Source organism: Oryctolagus cuniculus, chromosome 16, assembly GCF_051225735.1.
Source record: "Oryctolagus cuniculus isolate XC-2025 breed Fujian yellow rabbit chromosome 16, ASM5122573v1, whole genome shotgun sequence".
Lineage (NCBI taxonomy): Eukaryota > Metazoa > Chordata > Mammalia > Lagomorpha > Leporidae > Oryctolagus > Oryctolagus cuniculus.
The window spans coordinates 57,739,520-57,759,209 of NC_142882.1; the positions used below are offsets into that span (position 1 = coordinate 57,739,520).

General features: G+C 55.4%; 2 protein-coding genes across 8 annotated transcripts in view; one reads left to right on the forward strand and one right to left on the reverse strand.

Annotated features, from left to right (window-relative positions):
- WIPF3 (WAS/WASL interacting protein family member 3) overlaps positions 1-11,816 on the forward strand; it is an 86,897-nt gene extending 75,081 nt beyond the window's left edge. For 5 of the 6 annotated variants that reach the window (XM_089316068.1, XM_089316066.1, XM_089316067.1 and 2 more), the window contains 5 exons: positions 950-1,663; positions 3,794-3,946; positions 5,215-5,316; positions 9,078-9,204; positions 9,721-11,816. In XM_089316068.1, coding sequence (XP_089172194.1) covers positions 950-1,663; positions 3,794-3,946; positions 5,215-5,316; positions 9,078-9,204; positions 9,721-9,730 — 1,106 coding nt within the window. In that variant the 3' untranslated portion in view covers positions 9,731-11,816. The remainder of the gene's footprint in view (positions 1-949; positions 1,664-3,793; positions 3,947-5,214; positions 5,317-9,077; positions 9,205-9,720) is intronic. The other variant, XM_051853271.3, reaches the window with a different exon arrangement.
- A 3,301-nt stretch (positions 11,817-15,117) lies between these two features.
- Positions 15,118-19,690, reverse strand: part of SCRN1 (secernin 1) — a 68,699-nt gene continuing 64,126 nt past the window's right edge. For both annotated transcript variants that reach the window (XM_002713733.6, XM_070059692.2), the window contains exon 8: positions 15,118-19,254. In XM_002713733.6, coding sequence (XP_002713779.1) covers positions 19,096-19,254 — 159 coding nt within the window. In that variant the 3' untranslated portion in view covers positions 15,118-19,095. The remainder of the gene's footprint in view (positions 19,255-19,690) is intronic.

Consider the following 19,690-nt stretch of genomic DNA (forward strand, 5'->3'; position numbering starts at 1 on the left):
TTAGCCGTAGGTGTGAGAAGCAGCAGTTTTCTCAAGTGTTCTCCACATGTGGTCATGGTCATGGTAATTATAAAATACAGGGGTGCTGAACTAGGGCAAAATATATTCTCCAGAATTCCTTTTAGGGAGAGAACTATGCTTGGAAGAAATAATTTAATATGCCTCCCGAGTGGACAGTGATACACTGGACATGTGCAGGCAGACTGCAGAATTCCTATGCAGCGAACAGGGAGAGGAACTTCTTTCTCCTTAGAGAGCGGCAGAACGGGAAGGGTTGGGGCAGGATGGTACAAGGCTGTGCTCACCCGCCACCCCAGCCTGCCATCAAGTCCCCGGAACACGGATGCTCAGTGCGAGAAACCAAGGGAGGCGCTGAATTTCAAGCACAGGCAGATATGGGGAGGGGTCTAGGTGTATGGTGAGAAGCCAGGGACCAGGACGCAGCAGCCCCTTGGAAATTAGCCCAGGTCTTTGGGAAAGCAGACTCTGAACTTCCAGGGGCGTGGAATTGGGAGGTTCAAGGTCATTGGATGGACTGTCCCATGCAGGTGTCTCCCTACTGACCGATCTCATATAGTCAGGGCATCTTGCATCTTCTGTGTTCAGTACAGAAATCAAGTCTTGGCTCGCAAAATACCAGGAGTGAGGAAGCCGCCCTGGCCGGCACTTCGAGTGGGTCCACCCGAGGCCCCAGCTAGAATTCCAGGGCTGGTCTACCCAGCGGCAGCTGAAGGCAGAAGAATGTTGTCCCTTGAGATGCGGAAGGGCAAGGAGGCCAGGCAGCGCCAGGACCTCTTCCGGGGCCCTGGCAGATGCCAGCTCAGGCAGCACGGACCAGGAAGGCCGGTGGCCGACTGAGCTGCTGGGCTGGCCCTTCCGACCTCGGCCTGGAGCCTGGACTCGCTCCATGCTCCATCGCCCAGCTAACCTCACTGTGTTTCCCTTCCAGGTGGCAAGGCGGGGCAGGCCCCTGGCTCCCGGGCACCATCTCCCAGGCTGCCCATCAAAACCATCAGCGGCCCGCTCAACCCCCCAGCCTCCCCCAGGCTCGGCATCGCCTCTGAGGCGCACGGCACTGCCAGGACAGTCCCTCCTCGCCCCACCGTGCCCGCCCCGCCGCCCCCCACCCCGCCCCCACCTCCCCCGCCCTTACCCCCTCCGCTGCCCCCTGCCTCCCCAGTCAAGGCCCTGCCAGTGTCCCCAGCAGGGCCGCCCCCCAAAGGGAATGTCTCGGGGGTCGCGCCCCCGGCCCCTTGCGCGCCTCCACCCCCGCCTCCTCCCCCGCCCCCGCTACCCCCAACCTCTGGGCCCAGTGACAAGACCGTGAAGCCTCAGCTCGCCCCTCTGCCCCTGCCACCCCTACCGCCCCCGCTCCCTCTCCTCCCACCTTGTGGGTATCCGGGTCTCCACCCAGAGCCTGCCAGCCCCGCCCAGGATGCGCGGGAACCTGCGGGGCCACCGCCCCCGCCGCCCCTGTATGCCGTGTGCTCACCGAGGGCACCTGCACCCCCTCCGCCCCCTCTGCCAGGCGCAAATCGCGGCAACGAAACCCCACCCCCGCTGCCCCCCAAGTCCCCCGGCTGCCCCAGCCCGTTGCCAAAGGCCGGCGCAACTCCGGGCTCGCAGCCCTTCCTGCAGAAGAAGAGGCCCGGCCGGGGCCCAGGTGAGCCGCCCCGTGGGCTCGCGGCACTGCCAGGTGGTGGGACCCGTGCGCTGGAGGTTTCAGAAATAGGATGGGGGCAGGGAGGCTGGGAGCCTTGGAGCCTTGTCTCATGCCCTGCGGGTCCTGGCCCTGCAGAGCTGCGCAAGTCTGGCGCTTGGCCTCCCCACAGGGTGGAGCGAGCTCTTGGCCTGTGAGGTGCTGGGAGCTGGGCCTGCCTGGCCACTGAGCCAGAGAGGCCAGCTTGATTCTCACCATCGGTCTTCCAGCTCGGCGGGGTGCCCAAGCAGGTCTCCTGCGGGTCAGCCCGCCTGACTCGTCCCCAGTTCTCGGTTGGTTGGATTTGCTAATGTGAATCCAACTAAGGGCCTGTGTTTGGCGCCAAATAGTTCCAACACAGTTGACTTAAGTGCCCCAGCCCCAGGACTGAGGGCCCAGGTCTCTAGAATGGTGAGGCTTCATCCACTGTAGCCCTTTGTTGGGAAAGTACCCCACATGGCCACATGCACCTGCAGCCACACAACATCCATGCATGTAAACACACTCTACACACACACTCGCCTATAAACACACATCACACACACCCACACTCAGAAATGCATGCCCCACGCACAGATCCAGATGCCCAAGCACCTTTATAAATACCCATAGGTACACACGTAAACAGATGTCCACACACGCAAACACACACCTTCCACACGCTCGTGTTCCTTGGTCTTTCTCTAAGGCTTTGGGTGCAGAAAATTTCTTCCAGAGATTTTAGTCTACATTTTGGATTTCAGCTTTGAGGATAAGTTTCCAAAAGGGGAATCCTGGCAAAGATTATGTTTCAGACCCTTGATCACCAGAGATGAGGTGACCTCTCAGCTGGCTGTGCCTCCAAGGGCTAGCGCTTGCCCTGGTGAGCCCTGTCTGACATTTGGGATCTCCAAACATTCATGGCATGGTGAAAAACAAGGCTTTGGATTCTGAGGGGTCTGAGTTCACATCCTGAATCCCCTACCTATTCCTGATATCAGTTGGGATTTTTCTTTAACCTTGTTAATTTTTTTGTTTCATTGGACAGTGGGAATAATAGCAGCACGGAATGAGAGGATGTGTTGAAGGGCCTGGGTATAGTGAGGCTGCTCTTACACAGAGGGGCAAGCAGCCCTGGAGCACTCCGCTCCTTTTATCCGCTCCTGGGAGCCGGGGAATCCCTAGTGGATCCTGGTGTGGAGGGAGGGAGGAGGCAGAAGGAAGGCACTGCTGAGGGAGGGGGGTGCTGGCTGCTAGGGATGGAGACCCAAGTAGTGAGCCCCAGGACAGGAACGGGTGCTGCTCTGTGTGTCTTTGGAGTGGAAGTTGCTTTCTTCATGGATACAAACTGGAGGTGGTTTCTGCTTCAGCATAGCATGGTGGGAAAAGAAGAAGGTAGTGATTGTGACGACCTTGGCGTAGATAGTAGTGGTGTCATTGTCATCATTTTGAGGGTAGAGTGATGTTTGCTTAGCCATTTCCCAGTGAGTCCCACAGAAACAGGTTGGCAAAGAACAGAGGGGGCCTTCGCCACCATGATCAGGGGAGGCTTGAGAAAGTGGCTGGCATCTGAGGGGGGACCTGGTGCCCAGGAAGGATTTCGATTGGGTTGAAGGGGAGAGTGGGGTTTGTGGCCCTTGTGAGCAGCACCCATGGGCAAGAACCAGCCCCTGGCTACTGGTTCTCCTGGCTGCTGCCTTACCCGGCCCTTCAGAGAGCCCTTCCTGCAGTTAAGGGTCTGCAGTGGCTCCCTTGTTTGGGCTGTACCATCTGCTAACAAGTGCCATCACCAGCACTAATAGGAATTAATATTATCACAGCACCCAGGATAATTTACTGAGCAGGTGCTCCATACTCAGTCCCCCGGCAGCCTCAGGAGGAGTGGGGACTATTATACTCCCATTTTGCAGGTGAGGAAACTGAGGCACAAAGAAGCCCCCCCCCCCGCTTATCCCAGCAAGAGAATGGCCATTGCTTCCCAAGCAAGTGGGCCCAGAGGTGACTCTCTTCCTCACCATGTCCTGTTACAGCTGCAGATGTAAACAGCTAAGCTTGCATGTAAGAGCTTCCACCACCCATTCCTGTGTCTGAATGCACCCTCATCTTCTCTGTAAGGGGTCGGTGGGGGGAAGCTGAACCCGCCTCCGGCACCCCCTGCGAGGTCCCCCACCACGGAGCTTTCGAGCAAGAGCCAGCAGCAGGCCCCAGCCTGGACCCCGACCCCGCAGCCCGGAGGGCAGCTACGAAACGGGAGCCTGCCCGTCCTCGGTGAGTGGGTGCACCATCGCTGGGCTGGCACCTGGGGGCGGGGAGTGACTTCTTCAGGCCCCTGGGGACTGTTTGCTGTCATCTTGGGAGTGTGCTCCTCTGTGAACAGGGGACCCTCCTGCACCGAGCAGCCCCTGTAGTCTGTGAGAAGGGGTTCTCTCATGGTTCCAGGGAAGTCCCTCCCACCTTCCAACTCAAAGAAGGGAAAAGCAACTTTTAAAAAAATTATTTAAAAGGCAGAGTTACAGAGAGGCAAAGAGAGAGAGAAAGATCTTCCATCCTCTGGTTCACCCCCCAAATAGTCGCAACGCTGAGCTGATCCAAAGACAGGAGCTTCTTCCGGGTCTCCCACATGGGTACAGGGACCCAAGGACCTGGGCCATCTTCCACTGCTTTCCCAGGCTATAGCATAGAGCGGATCAGAAGTGGAGCAGCTGGGACTTGAACCAGTGTCCATATGGGATACCGGCACTGCAGGTGGTGGCTTTACCTGCTATGCCACAGCACCAGCCCGAAAACCAACCTTTAAACCAAGTGTGTATGTATATCCATGGAGAAAACAGTGCATCAGCCTGTAGGACCACACTGATTTGGATAAGGGGGAGGAATGGATGGAAGGCTCTTAGAGCAATAGCCGGAAGGTAGGAAGGAAAGTCCCCTGGGGTCAGAGGTGACCACAGTACCATTGCATCCCTTCCATGTACTGGGCTTCTCTGAGACACAAGCCCAGATCACAAAGCAGGGCCTCAGCCCATGAAAGGGCCCCAAGACCTCTCTCCTGCAGCCATCAGGAGCTCATGACAGAACCCATTTGCTCTGGGGAGCCTGGGTCCCACACTGGACAAGGTCAGGCTGCCCGCCAGCCATGCCAAGGACTCTTTTTCCGCTTACTCTTCCATCCATGCATAGGAGCTCAGCAGGTGTTCAGGCTACTGGGACTTTACCTCTGACCCCGTACCCCGGAGAGCCATGAACTACTTCTTCCCCTTAAGCAGCTTCCTTTAGATGTTGATTAGCCTCAGTGGGGGTGGGAGAAAGGGGTATGGGGACTGTGGGTCTTGACTTTCTTGCTTCTTGCTTCTCCTTGCTTTTATCCAAGCAAGAAAACCTGCAAGGCGGATGGGTGTCTTAGGGCACCAGCGCTTCCATTAGGATCCTTGCACTGAGCAGGCAGAGGGAACCAGAGACTCCCACATGCCCTTGGGAATGGTCAGAGCCTGGGGTGCTTAGAGTAACCAGAGTAAACTCTCCATTTCTCTTGTGTGCAGACGACTTCGAGTCCAAGTTCACCTTCCATTCTGTGGAGGACTTTCCCCCTCCGGATGAGTACAAAGCAAGCCAGAAGGTCTACCCCAGCAAGATCCCCCGAAGTGAGTACCGCCTCGACAAGACTCCTGGCTGCCCCTGAGCCTCCAGAACCTGGTGCTCAGTGTGTCCCGGGTGGCCACAGACTGGTGGAAGATGCCACTGCGCTCGCACTGCGCTACAGGGCTGCAGGGTTGTGCAGCCTTCTGTTCCTGTGTCCCAAGACTCAAGGTTTCATTTTCTGCAGAACGCCAGGGCCAACAGTGGGGCATCACATCTGGGTCCTGCATTTCCCATTCATCCCTCTCTCCCTGAGGCTTTTGACCAGGGAACAGAGCACCAGATCCCAGAAGAATGGGACACAGGAGTTGGGGAGGAAGCTAAATGCTCCCAACTCCAGGTTCTGGAAAATATCAGGAAGAGAATGTCCTTAGGTCTGTGGTTCTCCATGTGGACTCCGTGTTAGAATGACCTTAGGAGCTTTGAAAATCCTGAAGGCCATGGCGGCTGCATCTAGGTCAGCTCACCCAAAGGCCCAGGTGGGACCTGGCTGACTCCCGTGTACTGCCAGGGCTGGGCATCACGGCCCAGAGACAGCCTGCCCCTCCTGCTCTCACTGCCCCACCAGCTCCCAGCAAGGTCTTTGCTCGGCTTCCCTGGTCGTCCTCACAGTGGGAGAGAAGGCTGGCTGCCTGGGACCAGAGCTTCAGGAAGGTCCCCTAAAGGCAAGGGTGGGATGTCAACCTGTCGTCAGTGTGACCCAGTTCTCACGCAGCGCTGGACCAGGCAGGTTGGGGAGGAGCCAGCAGGTGGTGCCGTAGTCAGCAACATGGGGTGGAGCTCAGAGGTGTCCCCGCCCCACAACCTCAGGAAGGTCCTGGATCCCAGACATCCATGGACCTAAGGACTATGTCTGGGGTGAGGCCGCGACCAGGAATCTGGAGCCAGGCTCTGTGACGCCGTGCCTCCAGGGGGACCTTGGTGAACCCCTGCTCCCCACTCAGGCCCAGCCTGGCAGTTTCCCCTGCTGACTTGGGGGACTGCACATTTACAGAGAAGTGACCTTGTGTGCTCTGTTCTCCTTTCGTAAGATGTATTTATTTATCTGACAGAGCGGCAGAGAGAGAGAGAGAGAAATCTCCCATCTGCTGGTGTACTTCCCAAACACCAGCAATCAGCCAAGATTGGGCCCGGCTGGAACCAGGAGCTGGAATTCCATCCCTGTCTCCCATGTGGGTGACAGGGACTCAAGCACCTGACCCCTCATCTGTGGCCTTCCAAGATGCGTTAGCAGGGAGCTCGATCAGAAGCAGAGCAGCAGGACTTGAACCAGCGATTTGGTACTGGGATGCAGGCAGCAGCTTAACCTGCGTCCACAACACCTGCTCCTAAATGTATCTTTTCATTCCATTCTTCTATAACTTTTAAAAAGTTTTGTTTTGTTTATTTGTTGAAAGATGGCAGGGGGAGAAGAAGAGAGAGCGAGAGCATAGAGAGACATCTTCCATCTACTGGCACACTCTCCAGATGACCACAACAGCCAGGGCTGAGCCAGGGTAAAGCCAGGAGCCTGGGACTCCATCAGGGTCTCCCACATGGGTGGCAGGGACCCAAGTGCTTGGGCCATCTTCCACTGCTTTCCCAGGCAGGTGGCAGCTTAATCTTGGTGATTCTGAAATGCCCTTTTGTGGGAATACAGCCAGTGAAAGGGCTAGTCCAGGACTAATCTGACAGACTCTAGTGGCACCTCCTAAGGGACAGTCCCCTTAAGGGCTGTGGGATTAAGTGCACCTTGACCTTGACTGTCCCCTGCCACTCACTTGGGCAGCAGTGGGTTCCTTCTCCAGTGATAGGCACAGTGTACCCTTCTGTTTCAGGAAGAGACAGTCTCCTGCAGCCGCTGCCGTGGGGTCCTGTCACACTCATTGACAGCTGCTGGGAATCTCTTACTGTCCAGTGGTTCTCAAGAGGTGACACCTTTGCCCACTAGGGACGTTCGACAATGTCCAGAGTCATCATGTGGTTGTGACACGTGGGCATGGCACGGGACGTGGGGGCTGCTGGCATCTGGTGGGCAGAGAGAATAGGGATGCTGCTACCCATCTTACAACACACAGGACCGCCCCGTGACAACCAGTGAATAAACCAGCCCAAGACGTAACCAAAGCTGAGGCTGTGAAGCCCTGGCCGGGGAGCCGCCTCTTCTGCAGTGAACAGGAGTTTCTTAACATCAGAGCAGGCACTGCCGCGGCCACCCTCTCCCATGGGCGCACACGGTGGGCGGCCTGTGTGGCAGTGCCTTGTTAATTTTTACCCGATAATTGGCTAAAGGGCCAGCATTCCCTATGTATTCCACCCCCAACTGTCTTTATTCTAGAGCAAATGCACCAGTGTTAGAATTTTTTAAACGAAAACCACAATGTCCGTCTGGTCTCTCATGTAGAGACCCTTCTACATGACAGTTCATTTTTTTTTTTTTTTTGACAGTGAGAGACAGAGAGAAAGGTCTTCCTTTTTGCCATTGGTTCACCCTCCAATGGCCGCTGTGGCCGGCACACTACAGCCGGCGCATCGCGCTGATCCGAAGCCAGGAGCCAGGTGCTTCTCCTGGTCTCCCATGCAGGTGCAGGGCCCAAGGACCTGGGCCATCCTCCACTGCACTCCCTGGCCACAGCAGAGAGCTGGCCTGGAAGAGGGGCAACCGGGACAGAATCCGACGCCCCGACCGGGACTAGAACCCGGTGTGCCGGCGCTGCAAGGCGGAGGATTAGCCTAGTGAGCCGCAGCGCCGGCCACGACAGGTCACTTTAAAACCTATCTTACCTTAAAAGGTTCCAGCAGTGACCTACAGAGGTAGAAAACTATGAAACATATGCTGTAGATCCTGAGAAGTTCTTTCAGGAAAGTTCAAAAAAAAAAAAAAAAGTAATTCTGCCTCCCAGAGGAGGAATAAACCATAATTTTTACCCATGATGACTTTGGAAAAGGAAGCCAGGGGCCCGGGGAGGGGCAGGCAGAGAGGAGGACCTTGAGGGCTTTTCCCATTATCTTCCTCCCTGCTCTTTGAATGCTTAGCCAGGAGAGCACGTCCCTGTGGGATTTGAGTCCTCCTTTAGCACAGTGTATTCTGGACAATGAGTTGGATCTTCATGGATCAGAAGATCCTTATCTTTTTATTTTTTTTAAATTCATTTGATAGGTAGAGTTACAGTGAGAGGGAGAGACAGAAAGGTCTTCCATCCACTGGTTCACTCTCCAAATGGCCGCAACTGAGTTGCACCAATCTGAAGCCAGGAGCTTCTTTCAGGTCTCCCATGCAGGTGCAGGGGCCCAAGCACTTGAGCCATCTTCTACTGCTTTCCCAGGCCATAGCAGAGAACTAGAACAGAAGAGGAGCAGCCAGGACTCAAACCGGTGCCCATTTGGGATTCCAGCACTGCAGGCAGATGATTAACCTGCGGCCACTGCACCAGCCCCAGAAGATCCTTATCTTTTACTCTTGCTAACCAACCCGAGCACAGCACCTGCACCTCGCCGGTGATGGACTGATGAGTGTGGTCTGGAGCTGGCGTGGTGTTTTGAGTCAAGAAGTTCCAGCGAGCTCTTGGTTGATAGACCTTCATGCCGTGTCCTCCTCGCTGTGTGTTAGTGCAGCTCGCCCACATCCATGGTGTGGAAACACATGGGACTGGGCCGGCAGCCTGCAGGGCTGTGGTTGAGGTGCTCACGTGACCCTGGTTTCTCGGGCTGAGGCTGGTTTGCAGAAGCTCCCCACACAGCCCAGTGCTGGGCCAGGAGATGGGCAGGTGGTTCTTGTCTCTTTCAGGCCGCACACCTGGTCCCTGGCTCCCGGCCGAGGCAGCCGCGCAGGGCTCCGACGACATCAAAGGCAGAAACTCTCAGGTGACTCACCCGTCGGGTCTCAGCCTTCCCAGGGAGCACAGAGGAAGGAGGTGGGCGGCCCCGTAACACTGAGCCAATCCCTTTGTTCCAAGCCAGAATGTACACCCATGACTTTCCAATCTGGAGGGGGAAAGCTGGGCATTGCGGGGGGCCCCACCATGTACAGAAGCAACCTGAGTAACTCAACCCCCCTGAGACACTTGTAGATTTGTTTATTTACAAGGCAGAATTACAGGGGGAGTGGGAGGCGGGAGAAGAGAGAGCTTCCATCTGCTGGTTCACTCCCCAAATGACCGCAATGGCCAGGGCTGGGCTAGACTGAAGCCAGAAGCCAAGACATCCATCCTGGTGCCCCACATGGGTGGCAGGGGCCCGTGCACTTGGCCATCACCCTGGCTGTTGGGGCTATTTGGAAGATCTCTCTCTGATGCTCTGCCTTTGAATGAATGAGAACCCAGCTCCTTGCATGTGACAGCAGCAGCCTTGGGTGAATGGGGAAAGGCCTCAGTGCCACTCTCGGGCGGGTCCTCCCAGCCCCACCCAGTACTGTTCTGTCCTCCCCACAGCTCTCGCTAAAGACACTGCGGTGAGAAGGCGGATGCAGCCAAGGTCCTGGGCTTGCGCATCGCCGATGGGCGTCCCCAGAACACGGCAGACCCCGCCGTACTCCAGCCACAGTCCAGTCGACGTCCAGGCTACAGATGGAGCTTCTGTTTGCTGTAAATACGTGGTTTGCACGAGCTTTAAAGCAGCATTTGAGCCGAGTTTTATTTGAGTAATATTTTTTAAAAAAATCCATGTCCCCATTTTTAAAAATGTATCTTGGCATTCGTCTGTGAGTGCAGATGGAGCCCTGTCGCCCCCATAGCGTGCTTGAGGCTGGCCCCTCCTGGCTTTGGAACCCATTTCGGAACTTCATTTGCAGGTAGTCCCGAAGTCCTAGTGTCGGCAGCAGCTTCCTATCAGCATGCCCTCATATTCGCATTGCACCCACTGCAAAACCAAACCAAACAATGCCTTACAAACGATGCAGCTCAGAGGAAGGAGCGTGGCGCCCAGGTGGCGCTGCGCGCCCCCGCGGCACTGCGCGCCCCCGCGTCTCACTTCCATTGTGCAGAACAGGGGAGATTTTTGCTGTCTAGTGTAAATAGATCGCAGCGTCCAGGCGCGAGGGGCCGGGGCCCCTCCAATGCCGGCTGCAGGGCCCCTTTTGTAACTGAATAGTCCTACGGTAGCCAACGCTCCTACTGTTTACAGTGTCCCTAGTGCCCGTGTCTCTGTCACTTTCCTCTGTCATTTCCCCATCCTGGTCGCCAGGGTAGGGTCTGCTTTAGGAGAGGCTGGTGAATGGTTTTTTCTGCCCTGCCAGTGAAAAAACATACACAGCTCATTGTCCTAGTAACGCACAGATTCCATCTCAGCTCAGCCCCCGCTGCGCCCATCCCAAGGGCAGAGTGACCACGGCAGGTAGGACCCGAGAAAGCACAGAGGGGATCATTCCTGAAACAGCTGCTTCAGGATCCGTCAGGCGAAACCTAGCGCCCTTCCACAAGAGGTGGCTCTCGCCGGCTGGCGGCTCCCTGTTCCCGGGGAGGCCAGGGCGCCTGAACGTGGAAGAGTCAGGTGGGCCGGGACTGCCAGCAAGGGAGTGGCAGCGTGGTTTTGCTGGATGCCTGACCGCAAATTCTGCCTGTCCCAGGTAGGTGGGGGAGGGGGAGACGCTGAGGCTGAGTCCAAGGGAATGAAAGGAAACAGACTGACCTTTGGGCTGTGCCCAAAATACCTTTCCAGGGATGAAACTGAAGAGGGAGAGGGGGGAGAAGGAAGAATAATAAAATCCCCTTTGGAGCGCCCACAGCTGAAGGGTATCAGGCCCAGAGCCTGCCATGCAGAAAAGACAGCCAGTTGGGAGGGCTTGGCTGACGTGACTGTGTCCATGCAGCCATCGTCAAGGGGAGACTAAGCTTCTGCCTTGCGCCAGCGCTGTGCTCTCATTCCACACAGAGGCAGCCAAGCCAAGGTCAAGTTTCCACCTCTAGGGACTGACTCGGGCTGAACTGCAACAGCTCAATCAGCAGAATAGGCGCCCCTGCAGGGCACCACTCTGTGCCCAACTGATGTGTGGTCTCGGTTCTGGAACATTTCCGAAAGGTCAGAATCTCCTTACTCTGTGTCCACTCCAGCTCCCTCCCAGTTGTGTAAAATAATCTAAGGTGTCCATGATCATGGTTAACAAGGCCCTAGGCAGGTACATCTTCAAAATAGACTGCCCCCCGTCCCCATAAGGCAGATGCACATTTGGGGTCCAAACTGCTGGGATTAAAACTAAAAGTTGTTCAAGGACAGAGGGAAGGAATGAGCAGAAACCAAAAACGGCAATGAGGGAGAAATCTCAGGAATTTGGTATCCCATCTGTCCTCGACTCGGGCCGAGTCACATGGCCCTGGAGCCATGCAGGTGCGCGGGGTTCCCTCTGGCAGTGTCGGGGTTCACCCTTGACTGTGAACTCACATCAGAGCATGTGAGTCACAACGTCCCCGCCATCCTCATGTGTCCGGCACCAGAGTCTGTGCCGCCCCCACTGTTTCACCTGTGTGTATTTATTGATGTCTCCCTCTGCAGATCCATTTCTTTGTACCTAATAAACTGTAATAAGTGGAAATGCTCCCGTTTCCTTGTTAAAACCCATCAATGGTCACCTGTTCCAGTCCAACCCAAACAAGGATTGGGGGGCTTCTAGAACCAGAGAGCAAGGTGGACATTTGCATGGACCCCTCAGAGCTGAGACAACCATTAGGAGCAGGCCTTTGTGTCCAAGCTGATGGCCATCATGGGTATTTGCCAAAACCAAGGTGGGGGGGAGCAGTACTTTTCAGGGAAGTGTTTTGTTTTTAAAAAGTAGGTAACTCCACAGTTAGTCCTATTAATGCCGAATGGGCAGAGTAGGCTGCAGCAACTTCCAGGCTGCCCTGCGCCGAGACCCCTACCCCCTCCGCTGGCTGCTTAAAGGAGCTTGCTGAATAACAGGGTCATCTCCGTCTCCTGCACGGTGTTGTTAACCCTTCCGGGGCTCAGTATGGAAGAGGGGATCTCGGGGCGGGGGGGCGCTCGGAGGGCAGGGGACCCTTTGGAACACAGTGCAAGGGAAAGGTTTATCTAGTGGCGAGGTGGCTCAGGGTTAAAGCTCGGAAGGCAAACAAGAGTCTGACTCTCCATTTTGCCTCTTGCAATTTGGAAAAGCGAATTATTTAACTGGTCCGTGCCTCAGTTTCCTCATATGTCAAATGGAGACATAACTATGGCCCTGAGCCTGTGGTGGGGAAGACTTCAGGACTTGACACGTGAAAAAGCCCTTAACTCTTGGTCACAGCAGAACCAGGTGCGAGCACAAGCCCACACGCCGGGAGCCACCTGCTGGCAAAGCACACGCTAGATCGTGGCCCCACTCTGCTGGCTCGACAGGCCTCTCGCAGAGCAGCCGGGTGAGCTGCTCAGAGCACCTTCACCGGCTGAGGCTGGGGAACAGAGGGAGCGGTGACTGAAAAGTCATAGATGGTCCTGAAATCTATCTCATCTAGACACTGATTCCAACGCTTTGCATCAGAATTAGCTAAGGGGCTAATTTAACTCTTTAACGACCAAAGGGCAAGGCCGGGTGAGGACAATAAAGACTCAAGATAATCCACAATGTAGAAGATGGCCCCGAGTCACTGCAGACAGTGTGGCGGGAGCTGGGTGTGCAGGTGTTCCTTGTAGGGAGGGGGTTTCTGGAGGGGTCAGCAGAGCAGCCCAATGGAAGGGCTGTAGACCCAAGAAGCAAGTTCCCAATTCTCGGGCCATACCCCAGCAGGCTTTAGCATCCTTCATGAACCCGTTCTGTTGTGGGTTACACTGTGTCCTTCCCCCACCAAAATGCATAGGTTGACGTTCTGGTCCCCAGGACCCCCAAATGTGACCTTGTTCAGAAATAGGGTCATTGCAGACATAATTCTTAAGATGAAGTTGTACTGGCATAGGGTGGTTCCTTCGTCCAGTGTTAGATGCCCTTAGAAGTGGAGAGTTGGACATAGCCATGCTCACAGCAAAGAAAGCCATGTGACAGGCAAGAAAGTGAGATGAAGCTTCTACAGGCCAAGAAATACTAAAGACTGGGACAAGAGCCACTGAACAGGTTCTCAGACCCCTCAGGAAACAACCTTGATCTTTGATTCGTAGGCTCCAGGACAGTGAGACAGTTTCTCCTGGTGCCGTCGCCTGGGTCGGGTGCTGTGTCACCGCTGCACTCCACAGGAGCGTGCTGCTTACGGAGAGCGAGCTGGGGATTGGGTTAGAGGAACGAGCAGCTCCTGTCCTCTCCTGACCCTGGCGCGGGTCACTGCTGCAGGGCCTAGGTCCGATTTTAATGCACAGCCAGCCAGCTGCAGAGAGGGAACCACGCAGGCATCTGGCATTCCTGGCTCTTCTCCCGTGGCCCCTCTCCTGTCATGGGAGAGCTGTGACACTTTAGAATAAAGAGGCCCCCGTGGATACCCCGGCCATGCTGAAGACCTGGACTTGAGGTTCGGGTATGCTGCTGAAGACTGGTAAAGTACACTTAACATAATTAGCCACTTACCGTGGCTAGTGTTCAGTGATGGTAAGCACACCCACCTGTACACCGTCCACCTCCAGAACACTTGTCCTGCAAAGTGGAGCCCCCAGACCCGTTAACCAGCAACTCCCTAGTTCCCTTCCCCAGCCCCTGGCACATCCCCTTCTACTTTGTCTTTTCTGTCTACTTTCTGAATCTTGACTCTGACTCCCTTAGATACATGTAATTCTGCTCTGTTTGTCCTCTTGTGACTGGTTTCACTTAGCTCAGTGTCCACCGTGCTATAGCATGGGCCAGGATGCCCTTCCCTTGTGTGGCTACACCACATATGCTCGTCCGTTCACCTGTCGCCGGGTGCTTCAGTTGTGTCATTTCAGCTCCCATGAATGCAGCTGTGAACAGCGTATCTTCCAGAACCTGCTTTCCCGTGGGATTGCTGGGGCCTATGGTAATTGTTTTCTATCTCTGAGCTGTTTTCTACAGCTGACAGCACCACTCACATGGCCACCAACTCTGCACAAATGTTCCACCTGCTCACAGCCTTACTAGCTCCTGCCACATTGCTATCTTGATAGTGACTCTGTGTTTAGTTTTTAACTGAATTCATCCACAGAATGTACACAGCGGAGGTGGGAACTGGGCACAGTGGCCGAGCTGCCGCTTGGGGCGCCCACATCCTCTATCAGAGTGCCTAGATGTGAGTCCTGGCTCTGCCTCCAATGCAGCTTCCTGCTAATGCACACCCTGGAAGGCAGCAGTTGATGGCTCAAGTTGCTGCCATCTAGGGGGAGACCTGGACAGGGTTCCAGACTCTTGGCTTCAGCTTGGCCAGCCCCAGATTTTGCAGGCAGGAATGAACCAACAGATGGAAGATCTCAGTCAGTCAGTCAATCTCTCCTCCTTCTCCCTTGTAAATAAATATATTTAGGCCGGCTCCACGGCTCAATAGGCTAACCCTCCGCCTGCAGTGCCAGCACACCAGGTTCTAGTCCTGGTTGCTCCTCTTCCAGTCCAGCTCTCTGCAGTGGCCCGGGAGTGCAGTGGAGGATGGCCCAAGTCCTTGGGCCCTGCACCCCCATGGGAGACCAGGAGAAGCACCTGGCTCCTGGCTTCGGATCAGCGCAGTGCGCCAGCTATAGTGGCCATTGGAGGATGAACCAACAGAAAAGGAAGACCTTTCTCTCTGTCTCTCTCATTGTCCATGCTGCCTGTCAAAAATAAATAAATTTTAAACATAGTAGTACACAATGCAGGACACTGTTGAACTGAGTGTTCTGAAGATGCCAATCAGAAAACCATATCCGCTTTCATAATTTTCTTTGTGACTTTGTAAGCACATTTATTCATGAGACACAAGACAGAAGACTGGACATTCATTTCAGTTTTTTTTTTATTGTAGGCTCAATGCATTTAGAGACATTTCCAAGGGCAAGCACGGCTAAGGACGTTATCTGGTCTGTAGGTATTTGTACAAAAGACTGTTAAGACTACAAGGTCAGTTCCCCCTGCAGGAAACAGGAAGATTTTTTTATTATTCCCTGCTAATAGTGTTTTTCAGGCAACACATTTAAATTCTCACAACATGATTGCAAACGTGTACATATTGGTTCCCACGAGAAATCTGCATGGGACATTTCAGGGTGTTTGGAGTCAACCAGATACAGCACACTGGGACACAACCACAGGAGGGCAGCTGGGACTTTGGACTGTGTGGGATGAAACGCCACAGCTACGGCTACAGGGAAGCGTAAGGGAGTGCTGGAATGGGACCGCCGTACTCGCCACCGGCCACTCTCAGCGAGGCGGGTGCTCCTCCCCTACCCCCCCACTTCCTTCCTACAGCTGAGCGCTCAGTGGAAGACCTTCCCCAAGGGCAGATGGCTCTTCAGTCAGGAGCGCACTGGTCTTATCTGGCTTCCCCGTTGGGCCGGCCAGAAGGTATTTGACACCGGGACCACCATGGGCTGATCGGTGAGGAAGCGGACTTGCCCGGCTGATCATCCAGTGTTCAGATCTAACGATTCACCCAGTAGTAAAGGAAGTTACTGCTGGGATGCTCTAGGACCTGCCTGCTCCGTGAGCTTGTAGGATTAGGGCTCCTGATGGCAGTAATACAGGGGTTTACCACGGTGACCGGGACCTCCGTGAACTTGTAGGATTAGGGCTCCTGATAGCAGTAATACAGGGGTTTACCGCGGTGAACGGGACCTCTGTGAACTTGTAGGATTAGGGCTCCTGATAGCAGTAATACAGGGGTTTACCGTGGTGACCGGGACCTCCGTGAACTTGTAGGATTAGGGCTCCTGATAGCAGTAATACAGGGGTTTACCACGGTGACCGGGACCTCTGTGAACTTGTAGGATTAGGGCTCCTGATAGCAGTAATACAGGGGTTTACCGTGGTGACCGGGACCTCAGGGTCGCCATCATCTTGATTATGTGCTTATTCTAACTGGAGTCACACACCTCTCCAACACTGACCAAGTACTAGTTCTGCTCCCCTAATCCACTCTTCCTGGAGCCTGCACCCTTGTGGGTGAGGGTGGGCTTTACCTGTGCTGAATCCCATCCCCCGGTGAGGGCCACAAGAGTGGGGAATGACATGACACCGTCAGGGCCGTCCTGGACGTGCGCCATGCCTTCTCCCCACACAAAGTACGCACAGCCGCTGTCACCCCAGTCTTACTAGGTACACAAAGGGTATTCTAAGAGGCTGTTCACACTGCGCCCTTCAAACATCACATCCGTATTTCATCGTGAATATTCTTGCCTGTCTTCCCTTCAGAAGAGCTGATAATTCCTGGCCAAGTAACGACCCATGTAATAAGCATTTTTTCCATTTAAAAGCCAACACCCCACCACTGCCACCACGAACAGCCTGCTGAAAATCCAACAACTTTGCAACTGTTCATTTAGTAGATAACAGTCACTAAACATGAGTCTAAGCACAACAGCAGGTTCTTTGCTGTCGTCTTGTGTCTCCCCTTCCATCCCAAAGCACAAAGAAGCCACCTGTGGGCCACCTCGGTGCCTGATGATGCAAAGATACAAAACCAAGGCCAGGTTACCCTCAGCCAAGCTATGCCCCCAGTTGGCTGCAACACCCTCTAGTGGCCAATCCAATACATCACCGTTGTGATGGGCCAAGGGGTCAGGACAACCCTGAGTGTCTCTTCCCAGAAATGCCTGACCACAGTCTACATCCCCTCTCAGAAGCGGCCACTGCATTTCCCACCATGTGGCTGGGTAATGCATGAGGCTGGCAAGGCTAGCCGCGACCTCCGTGTGACCCATATGAGGGATGTGGTCTCCCTACATTGCTTTGGCTCAAACCCTGAATCAGTGCAGCTGTCTCAGCCATGTCAGGCCTGATGATCTGCTCCCACACTGGGTGGTGGCGATGAGACCATACCGTGAAATTCAGAGTGACTGCATCATCTTGCTTTCAGTAACCACTTGGCAGGTGCACTTGGGGGAGGACAGGTACCTGCATTCTCCTTGAACCTCACCCTTCCCTTTAGCACTTGTGGACAGACGCTCTCAGAGAGCCCTCGTGCACCAACAGGGAAAGCCCGAGTCAAACTTGCACAAAGCTCAAAGGCACGAGAAGCCACCACTACTGACGCCATCAATGGCCAGCTGAAATGCTCTTCCCCCTCTCACTCGGAATTTACAAAACGGCCGAGCGCAAAGCCCACAGTCCTCCCCCACCCACACTTAAGGGAGGGTCGGTGGAAAAAAAGAGATGGTTCTGCAGCCTCTGCCGCCCAGGTAGCATCTATGTGACGAGGGGCGTGTCTCCCACGTGGCCTGTGACACTCCTGTGGGGAGGCATTCACTCAGGCCACCTCCGAGACGACAAGCTCTCACAACGGTCCCATCTGCCACTTCCTGCCCAGATGGCGCTCTCCCACTGGCTGCTATATTAGCAATCGCTTCCCCTAACCATTGCTGCCCCCGTGCCACTTCCAGAGGAGTCGAGAGTTTCAGTAGATGGAGAGACCCCCCCTCCCTACCACCATCCCCTCACTTTACCTGCTGGTTTGAAGACAACTACCAGGACATGTGGGGTGTGAGGACTTGAGGAGTCGAGAGTTTCAGTAGATGGAGAGACCCCCCCTCCCTACCACCATCCCCTCACTTTACCTGCTGGTTTGAAGACAACTACCAGGACATGTGGGGTGTGAGGACTTGGTGGGGATGAGCTGGAAGCTGGCCACTTCACACACACATTTGTAGGATTTCCAGGCTGGCCAGGCAGGGTGGGGGTGGGACGGTTAACCCGCAGAGAATGCGTCTCCATCCATCTGCCACCCGCTTGCCCTCTGTCTTCCCAAGGCTGAGCCCATCTGCTCTGCCCTGCACTTTCTATGCTGTGCAGGTGAGCCAGATCCTTTATGTGGACACCATGTTGAAACAGATCCATTTAATCCAAGCCTCTGTGCAGAGATAATGGAGTGACTGCTCAGATGCCAGCTACACCACCTGAAATCTAGAGAGTCGGCAGTTTCTCCTCTCCCTCCCCTCCTTAGATGCACAGCTTTGTGGGCCGTTGAAAAGGTCCCAGACGAGACGCTGGTGACCCGATCCGGAACCATTTCTACCCAGGGCTTCATCGAAGTGGCAGGTGTGCCTGTGGGGAGACCCACGCAGTGGCCGACAGGTGACCAGGTCTCCCGCACAGGACACTTCTGAGGCCCACCGCATAGGAGCACGGTACATGGGAAGATGGGTTCTTCCAGATCACGGGAACTAAAGGGGGAGCAAGGACCGGGGAGGAGCCCCCGTATTCCTCCCCGTTGGTCTTGTCCCCCAGGAGACACGTGCACGGCCACTGACATGTACTCCAGTGAAAGGGAGCCGGAGAGCCACTCCCTCAACTCCACACACAAGAGCCCTGTGTGTGCAGACAAGCGCCTTTTGTTAACCTGCAGGACCCGTTACGGAGAGGAAGAGTAAGATCCGCAGAGAGGCCGCTCCTCCCGCCAGCCCAGCCCTGCGGAGCCTTCCCTCCCAGGTACGAGGCACTCTGCCACTGAGGGGAAGGCTACTGGGCCTACTGTTGCTGAAACACAATGACAGCAGCCTCAGGTCCACAGTGGGTCACACAGACAAATGACAGGCCAGCAGGAGACACGGGACCCGGCAGAGGAGGGCAGCCACGCTGCCGACCGGGGCGGGAGGGACACGGCAGGTTCAAGGCAGGCCGCCAGGGAGCAGATCCGTCGGGCTTCGGAGAGGGAGGCCGCATCTGTACGTTCTCGGTTTGCTCAAACAGCAGAGGGGCGTGTTTTGCTGGTAACTTAGTAAGGTGGGAAGTTTTAAATAAGAAGGGGAGGGGGGCGCTTACTTCACTTAAAGAACTTGATCTCCGTGTCAACACAGTCATAGAAAAGGTCTCCCACTTCGGCGGGGTCCAGGGGCTCGGAGCTGCTCAGGATCTCCTCCATGGCCTCCAGGCCTTGCTTCTCCAGCTCCAACATGGTCTTCCTCAGCTGCTGGCCCTGCTCCTGGGGTGGGGGAAGGACATGGCCACTGTACGTGTAAGCAACACACTGGGCACTGTGGCCACACGTGCTGAAGGCCTCCGGGGTCCCCTGGCCTCCTGCCCCACACAACTGCCATGGGGGCGTTCTGGAATACCAGTGCACTGTCACATTCCTGCCCAGGACACCTGCACACTCCTGGCGCGTCCAGACTCCTCTGGGACATGCAGGGGAGGCCCTGGTGTCACAGGAGTCCCTCACTCACCTGACCTCTTGCTGTGGAACGCCCTCCTCTTCAGCCGAGTTAACTATCACCTTCCTCCAACCCATGCACTTGCTCCAACCACTGCACAGTGGTGTCGCCCTCCCTCCACGCTTGGTCACCTTGTGCCTACGTTGTGCAGGCTTCCTTGGACCCCCAGTGCGCTGCCTTAACTCCCGCCCTGTCACTATCTCCCCA